We start from the raw sequence: 8,783 nt of genomic DNA, 5'->3' as shown, positions 1-8,783 counted from the left end.
TCAGTCATCCATAAAAACATTATGACCTCTTAAGCAATCCTTATGCACCTCTCCACCCCCTCCTAACGTTCACGCCTGCTCGCACTAAGATAACACAGACGCCCATACATCCATTGGCGCAGCGAGCCTCCACGTTCTTGGGCTCTCCCACGCCCCAACAACTGTATCCCAACCCCCAACATGCGCTACACCACCATCCTTGGCGCTCATCACAATTGCCAGCATGTCCCGCGACCGCAGCGTCACCGCACGCCTGATGCGGCTCGCCGCAGCGGGCCTCGTCATGGCCGTCGGTGCCGCCGCCGTGTGGGCGCAGGCCGCCGGCCATCACTGCATCCACGACAAGCTGCAGGCCCGCGTGCTGCAGTCGGTGGCGCAGCAGCACAGGCCTCCCGGCAGCGTCTCGGCCCTCGGTCTGCCCTACGTGTCCGCCGACCCCATCAGCAGCGCTCACACCGTCGACTGGGCGCAGGCCGACAGCACGTCGCCGAGTGTCGCGCATTCCGCGGACTGGGGTACGATGCGGATCTACGTCTCTTACGAAGACCTCATAGACCCCGACTACTACTGCTCCTACGTCGGGCAGCTTGTCGACAACCATGACGGTGCCATCGACATCTGCGAAGCCAAAGACATCCTCACGGAGGAGAAGCGCCACATCCTCGTCAACGTCCTTTTACGACAGGCGCTGCAGCTGCACGTGGATCGGCTGAAGGTGAGGCAGGTGCAGAGCACCTGGAAGGTGACCGGCATGGAGGGCAACGTGTGCGGCGAGTTCAAGGTGCCGGAGGCACACGTCACGGTAGGCTTCAGCAACATCGACTTCGTGCTGTACGTTGCCTCGGTGCCGAGCGACACGGACGTGATGGCGTGGTCCGCGTTCTGCCAGGTGTTCCCTGACGGCCGACCTGCCGTGGGTGTCATCAACATCCCGGCGGCCCACATTCGGTCACCCTACGACCAATTAATGATACGCACCGTGACGCACGAGATCGCGCACGCCCTCGGCTTCGACCTCACGATTTTCGAGGAAATGGAAATCATTGATGAAGTGAACAACTTGTGCGGGAGGGACTACTACGTTCCTGTGGTCAACACCCCCACGGTGGTGGCCAAGGCGCGCGAGCAGTACGGCTGCGCCACCTTGAAGTATCTGGAGCTGGAGGATACGGGTGGTGCGTCTACTGCTGGCTCGCATCTTAAGGGGCGCAACGCCAAGGACGAGCTCATGGCGCCTGCCTCGGCTGCAGGGTACTACAGCGCCCTGACCATGGGCATCCTCCAGGACCTCGGCTTCTACAAGGTGGACTTTAGCATGGCCGAGGTGATGCCGTGGGCCGAGTACGCCACCTGCGACTTCCTCACCAAGAAGTGCATGGAGAAGAACATCACGCAGTGGCCGTGGATGATCTGCAACTCCACCGACATTCACGTACAGTGCCCCACCCACCGGCTGAGACTGGGGACGTGCAGAATAGTCTTCTATGACAACCCGATGCCGACGTACTTCCAGTACTTCACTAACTCTGCTCTCGGCGGGCGCTCGTCGTTCATGGACTACTGCCCGGTTATCGTGGGCTCCAGTGATGGTGCTTGCAATCAGGACCCATCGACGGCGTCGCCTTCTTTAAAGGAGTTCAACGTCTTCTCCGACGCGGCGCGCTGCTTGGATGGCGTCTTCAGACCGAAGCACAGCACTGGTCCCCCTGGGCCGTACAATGGCTTGTGCGCCAACGTGAAGTGCGACAGAGCCCACCACACATACAGCGTCCAGGTGTACGGCAGCAGCGGCTACGTCGCATGCACGCCGGGCCAAAGCATTGAGCTGGCCACGACCAGCGACGCCTTCGTGGAAGGCAGCTACATTATGTGCCCGCTGTACGTGGAGGTGTGCCAGGCCAACATCAAGGGAGTCATAGACTTCGAGGGAGACGCTGCCGACACAGCGGCGGTGTGATGGTGGAGTGAAAGGATGACTGCATTGGCCACTGTGACGGCTGCGCGCTGCTGGGGATAGTGCTCGCTGCCATGGCAGGCCTCGCGGTGTGGCTGCTTCTTATCAGCCTCCCCTGATCGTGACGCAAGCTGAGCGGCTCCCGCTGTGGCTGACGAGGGCCTCTGCTAGCGTGAAACGGAACGAGCAGGATGGCTGGGGGCGCGGTGCCGCTGTAGTGTGCCCCTGTGCCGACGGCCATCGCAGCCCACGCGCGTCGAAATGGCCTTTGGTTTTTTTGTTTTTAGTTTTGGTGCTCTGTCGCCTCTCGGTGACGGCATCTCCCGTATCGCAAGCGTATTCTGATGAATGTCTGTGTTGGGGGCTCTCTCTCTCGCAGCCCCCACCACCCCCTCCCTTTCCGTTGCTTCTCTTTTCCTATTGCTGCGCGGGTGTGCGTGCCGCTGGTAGACACCTTGAGCTCCTGGCCATTCGCCCTGCAGTGGCGCAGACGACCATCAAGGTCATGGGGTGGGCCTCGACACACCCCGCTGTCCCACGGCGAGCACACCGCGCGTGTTTGTTTTCCTTTGCTTTCTGTATTCTGTGCTTTCGACTCTGCAAACGCCGTGCGGCGGGCGCAGGCGGCCTGATGTGCGCCCTCTCTCTCTCTCGGCAGCGCGACACGGGGAATGGACGTGAGCCAGAGGGGAGGAAGGCGAGCACGCGCCTCTGCGCCATGGCCGGCAGTCGTGCGCTTCCTTCTCGCGACCTCCCAGAGAGTCACCCTCTCCCCCGCCCAGCACGCGTCAGCAGGGCGCCCTCGCCTACGGTACTCGCCGTCCTCCGACACGCGCCCTATTCGGGGCCGAAAAGGGCAGCCAGAGGGCGTGGGGCCGCGGCGTGCGGGGCACCTCCCCCCCGCTTCCCTCCAGGGCCCTCCGCCCCTCACTCTTTCTCCGCCTTCCACCCTCCTTACCACCTCCCTTGCCCCCTTCCTCCTCTCCAGACCCACTCGCACATTCCGTCTCGATCCCCACCCCCGCCCACCCTCATGCACACACAATCCGCCGCACACAAGCCTTCATCCTCACACCCCCTTCTACTCTCCCACCCGCCCACGTGTTGGCCGGCGTCACTGGCCCCCTGGCACGCACCCGCGGCACTGCCAGCATGTCCCGCGACCGCAGCAGCACGCACCGGCGCCGCAGCGTCGCCGCACGCCTGATGTGGCTCGCCGCAGCGGGCCTCGTCATGGCCGTCGGTGCCGCCGCCGTGTGGGTGCAGGCCGCCGGCCATCACTGCATCCACGACAGGCTGCAGGCCCGCGTGCTGCAGTCGGTGGCACAGCAGCGCAGGCCTCCCGGCAGCGTCTCGGCCCTCGGTCTGCCCTACGTGTCCGCCGACCCCATCAGCAGCGCTCACACCGTCGACTGGGCGCAGGCCGACAGCACGTCGCCGAGTGTCGCGCACTCCGCGGACTGGGGTACGATGCGGATCTACGTCTCTTACGAAGACCTCATAGACCCCGACTACTACTGCTCCTACGTCGGGCAGCTTGTCGACAACCATGACGGTGCCATCGACATCTGCGAAGCCAAAGACATCCTCACGGAGGAGAAGCGCCACATCCTCGTCAACGTCCTTTTACGACAGGCGCTGCAGCTGCACGTAGAGCGGCTGAAGGTGAGGCAGGTGCAGGGCACCTGGAAGGTGACCGGCATGGAGGGCGACGTGTGCGGCGAGTTCAAGGTACCGGAGGAACACGTCACGGTAGGCTTCAGCAACATCGACTTCGTGCTGTACGTTGCCTCGGTGCCGAGCGACACGGACGTGATGGCGTGGTCCGCGTTCTGCCAGGTGTTCACTAACGGCCGACCTGCCGTGGGTGTCATCAACATCCCGGCGGCCCACATTCGGTCACCCTACGACCAATTAATGATACGCACCGTGACGCACGAGATCGCGCACGCCCTCGGCTTCGACCTCACGATTTTCGAGGAAATGGAAATCATTGATGAAGTGAACAACTTGTGCGGGAGGGACTACTACGTTCCTGTGGTCAACACCCCCACGGTGGTGGCCAAGGCGCGCGAGCAGTACGGCTGCGCCACCTTGAAGTATCTGGAGCTGGAGGATACGGGTGGTGCGTCTACTGCTGGCTCGCATCTTAAGGGGCGCAACGCCAAGGACGAGCTCATGGCGCCTGCCGTGACTGCAGGGTACTACAGCGCCCTGACCATGGGCATCCTCCAGGACCTCGGCTTCTACAAGGTGGACTTTAGCATGGCCGAGGTGATGCCGTGGGCCGAGTACGCCACCTGCGACTTCCTCACCAAGAAGTGCATGGAGAAGAACATCACGCAGTGGCCGTGGATGATCTGCAACTCCACCGACATTCACGTACAGTGCCCCACCCACCGGCTGAGACTGGGGACGTGCAGAATAGTCTTCTATGACAACCCGATGCCGACGTACTTCCAGTACTTCACTAACTCTGCTCTCGGCGGGCGCTCGTCGTTCATGGACTACTGCCCGGTTATCGTGGGCTCCAGTGATGGTGCTTGCAATCAGGACCCATCGACGGCGTCGCCTTCTTTAAAGGAGTTCAACGTCTTCTCCGACGCGGCGCGCTGCTTGGATGGCGTCTTCGCACCGAAGCACAACACTGATCCATCTGACCACTACAACGGCTTGTGCGCCAACGTGAAGTGCGACAGAGTCCACCACAGGTACAGCGTCCAGGTGTACGGCAGCAGCGGCTACGTCGCATGCACGCCGGGCCAAAGCATTGAGCTGGCCACGACCAGCGACGCCTTCGTGGAAGGCAGCTACATTATGTGCCCGCTGTACGTGGAGGTGTGCCAGGCCAACATCAAGGGAGTCATAGACTTCGAGGGAGACGCTGCCGACACAGCGGCGGTGTGATGGTGGAGTGAAAGGATGACTGCATTGGCCACTGTGACGGCTGTGCGCTGCTGGGGATAGTGCTCGCTGCCATGGCAGGCCTCGTGGTGGGGCTGCTCCTTATCAGCCTCCCCTGATCGCGACGCAAGCTGAGCGGCTCCCGCTGCGGCTGACGAGGGCCTCTGCTAGCGTGAAACGGAACGAGCAGGACGGCTGGGGGCGCGGTGCCGCTGTAGTGTGCCCCTGTGCCGACGGCCATCGCAGCCCACGCACGTCGGAATGGCCTTTGGTTTTTTAGTTTTTAGTTTTCGTTGTTCTGTCGCCTCTCGGTGACGGCATCTCCCGTATCGCAAGCGTATTCTGATGAATGTCTGTGTTGGGGGCTCTCTCTCTCGCAGCCCCCACCACCCCCTCCCTTTCCGTTGCTTCTCTTTTCCTATTGCTGCGCGGGTGTGCGTGCCGCTGGTAGACACCTTGAGCTCCTGGCCATTTGCCCTGCAGTGGCGCAGACGACCATCAAGGTCATGGGGTGGGCCTCGACACACCCCGCTGTCCCACGGCGAGCACACCGCGCGTGTTTGTTTTCCTTTGCTTTCTGTATTCTGTGCTTTCGACTCTGCAAACGCCGTGCGGCGGGCGCAGGCGGCCTGATGTGCGCCCTCTCTCTCTCTCTCGGCAGCGCGACACGGGGAATGGACGTGAGCCAGAGGGGAGGAAGGCGAGCACGCGCCTCTGCGCCATGGCCGGCAGTCGTGCGCTTCGTTGTCGCGACCTCCCAGAGAGTCACCCTCTCCCCCGCCCAGCATGCGTCAGCAGGGCGCTCTCGCCTACGGTACTCGCCGTCCTCCGACACGCGCCCCATTCGGGGCCGAAAAGGGCAGCCAGAGGACGTGGGGCCGCGGCGTGCGGGGCACCTCCCCCCCGCTTCCCTCCAGGGCCCTCCGCCCCTCACTCTTTCTCCGCCTTCCTCCCTCACCACCACCCTCGCTCCCTTGCCCCTCCCCCTCTCCAGACTCACTGGCACATCCCGTCTCGATCCCCACCCCCGCCCACCCTCATGCACACACAATCCGCCGCACACAAGCCTTCATCCTCACACCCCCTCCCACTCTCCCACCCGCCCACGTGTTGGCCGGCGTCACTGGCCCCCTGGCACGCACCCGCAGCACTGCCGGCACTGCCAGCATGTCCCGCGACCGCAGCAGCACGCACCGGCGCCGCAGCGTCGCCGCACGCCTGATGCGGCTCGCCGCAGCGGGCCTCGTCATGGCCGTCGGTGCCGCCGCCGTGTGGGTGCAGGCCGCCGGCCATCACTGCGTCCACGACAGGCTGCAGGCCCGCGTGCTGCAGTCGGTGGCACAGCAGCACAGGCCTCCCGGCAGCGTCTCGGCCCTCGGTCTGCCCTACGTGTCCGCCGACCCCATCAGCAGCGCTCACACCGTCGACTGGGCGCTGGCCGACAGCACGTCGCCGAGTGTCGCGCACTCCGCGGACTGGGGCACGCTGCGCATCTTAGTCTCCACCGCAGACCTCACGGACCCCGACTGCTACTGCTCCTACGTTGGGCAGCTTGTGAACAACCACGCTGGCGCTCTCGACATCTGCAAAGGCGAAGACATCCTCACCGACGCGAAGCGCCACATCCTCGTCACCTACCTCTTACCACTGGCGCTGCAGCTGCACGCGGAGCGGCTGGAGGTGAGGCAGGTGCAGGGCACCTGGAAGGTGACCGGCATGGAGGGCGACGTGTGCGGCACCTTCAAGGTACCGGAGGAACACGTCACGGTAGGCTTCAGCAACATCGACTTCGTGCTGTACGTTGCCTCGGTGCCGAGCGATCCGGGCGTGATGGCGTGGGCTGTAATGTGCCAGGCGTTCCCTGACGACCGACCTGCCGTGGGTGTCGTCAACATCCCGACCGCCTACATTCAGTCAGCCTACGACCAGATTATGGTGCGCACCGTGGCGCACGAGGTGGCGCACGCCCTCGGCTTCGACCTCACCGCTTTCGATGCACTCGAACTCATTCATGAGGTGAACAACTTGCGCGAGAGGGACTACGAAGTTCCTGTGCTCAACACCCCCACGGTGGTGGCCAAGGCGCGCGAGCAGTACGGCTGCACCACCTTGACGTTTCTGGAGCTGGAGGATACGGGCGGCTCGGGCTTTGCTGGATCACATCTGAAGGGACGCAACGCCAAGGACGAGCTCATGGCGCCTGCCTCGGATGCTGGGTACTACACTAACCTGACCATGGCCGTCTTCCACGACTTTGGCTTCTACCAGGCGGACTTCACCAAGGCCGAGGTGATGCCGTGGGCCTATCTCGCCAGCTGCGACTTCATCACCAAGAAGTGCATGGAGAACAACATCACGCAGTGGCCAGAGATGTTCTGCAACACCACGGAGAGGCGGTATCGGTGCCCCAGCGACCGCCTTAAAATCGGGACGTGCAGCATAGCCACGTATGACAACCCGCTGCCGACGTACTTCCGGTACTTCACCAAAACGTCTGTTGGCGGGCGCTCGTCGTTCCTGGACTACTGCCCGGTTATCGTGGGCTCCAGTGATGGTGCTTGCAATCAGGACCCATCGACGGCGTCGCCTTCTTTAAAGGAGTTCAACGTCTTCTCCGACGCGTCGCGCTGCTTGGATGGGGCCTTCACACCGAAGCACAGCACTGGTCCCCCTGGGCCGTACAATGGCTTGTGCGCCAACGTGAAGTGCGACAGAGCCCACCACACATACAGCGTCCAGGTGTACGGCAGCAGCGGCTACGTCGCATGCACGCCGGGCCAAAGCATTGAGCTGGCCACGACCAGCGACGCCTTCGTGGAAGGCAGCTACATTATGTGCCCGCTGTACGTGGAGGTGTGCCAGGCCAACATCAAGGGAGTCATAGACTTCGAGGGAGACGCTGCCGACACAGCGGCGGTGTGATGGTGGAGTGAAAGGATGACTGCATTGGCCACTGTGACGGCTGCGCTGCTGGGGATAGTGCTCGCTGCCATGGCAGGCCTCGTGGTGTGGCTGCTCCTGATCAGCCTCCCCTGATCGTGACGCAAGCTGAGCGGCTCCCGCTGTGGCTGACGAGGGCCTCTGCTAGCGTGAAACGGAACGAGCAGGACGGCTGGGGGCGCGGTGCCGCTGTAGTGTGCCCCTGTGCCGACGGTCATCGCAGCCCACGCGCGTCGAAATGGCCTTTGTTTTTTTTTTAGTTTTTAGTTTTCGTTGTTCTGTCGCCTCTCGGTGACGGCATCTCCCGTATCGCAAGCGTATTCTGATGGATGCGTGTGTTGGGGGCTCTCTCTCTCGCAGCCCCCACCACCCCCTCCCTTTCCCTTGCTTCTCTTTTCCTATTGCTGCGCGGGTGTGCGTGCCGCTGGTAGACACCTTGAGCTCCTGGCCATTCGCCCTGCAGTGGCGCAGACGACCATCAAGGTCATGGGGTGGGCCTCGACACACCCCGCTGTCCCACGGCGAGCACACCGCGCCCGCGCTCGCCATGGTCGTTGTGCTCCAATGGCACCGACCCAGGGACGGTGCGCTTTTCTGGCGCGCTCGCTGGCTGCAGGGCCACGTCAGCGGCGAGGTGGGTCGACCCCGGCTCCCTCAAGGCCTGCAGAGAGATGGGGATCTCAGCCGCAAAGTAGTCGGCGTTGAAGTCCTCCCACTCAGCCGGGCAGCTAGGACGCAGGACGCGGCGGAAACTCAGCTTCAGCGGCTCGCCAGCCTCTAGTAAGCCGTCGAGGTACGCCTCCTGCACGGCTGTCAGAGGGACACGCACGACGCATGGGGCTGGCTCGCTGGACTCCGGCAGTGGCGGCGCAGGCGCCCCAGGAACGGCAGCAGCTGCAGCGGCTGCGGCAGCCACAGTACTGCTGGCCGCCGCAGTAGCAGCAGCAGAGCCCTGTGGTGGCAACGGCGAAGGGACGTGGTCAAC

The 8,783-nt window shown here is 63.3% G+C and overlaps 3 protein-coding genes across 3 annotated transcripts; all 3 read left to right on the top strand.

The window, feature by feature from the left end:
* Nucleotides 1-223: 223 nt before the first annotated feature.
* On the top strand, nucleotides 224-1,957 carry GP63-2 (GP63, leishmanolysin; the record flags this gene model as incomplete). The annotated part of the gene is made up of 1 exon (XM_001562882.1): nucleotides 224-1,957. The coding sequence occupies one exon, from the start codon at nucleotides 224-226 to the stop codon at nucleotides 1,955-1,957; it is 1,734 nt and encodes a 577-aa protein (XP_001562932.1).
* Nucleotides 1,958-3,106: 1,149 nt separating this feature from the next.
* GP63-2 (GP63, leishmanolysin) lies at nucleotides 3,107-4,861 on the top strand (the record flags this gene model as incomplete). The annotated part of the gene is made up of 1 exon (XM_001562881.1): nucleotides 3,107-4,861. The coding sequence occupies one exon, from the start codon at nucleotides 3,107-3,109 to the stop codon at nucleotides 4,859-4,861; it is 1,755 nt and encodes a 584-aa protein (XP_001562931.1).
* A 783-nt stretch (nucleotides 4,862-5,644) lies between these two features.
* GP63-2 (GP63, leishmanolysin) lies at nucleotides 5,645-7,780 on the top strand (the record flags this gene model as incomplete). Its single annotated transcript, XM_001562880.2, has 1 exon — nucleotides 5,645-7,780. The coding sequence occupies one exon, from the start codon at nucleotides 5,645-5,647 to the stop codon at nucleotides 7,778-7,780; it is 2,136 nt and encodes a 711-aa protein (XP_001562930.2).
* Between the last annotated feature and the right edge of the window lie 1,003 nt (nucleotides 7,781-8,783).

Source organism: Leishmania braziliensis, contig 6 (genome assembly GCF_000002845.2).
Source record: "Leishmania braziliensis MHOM/BR/75/M2904 WGS CADA00000000 data, contig 6, whole genome shotgun sequence".
Lineage (NCBI taxonomy): Eukaryota > Euglenozoa > Kinetoplastea > Trypanosomatida > Trypanosomatidae > Leishmania > Leishmania braziliensis.
Note: the sequence above shows the minus strand (reverse complement) of the source record. Positions and strands in the feature narration are given on the sequence as shown.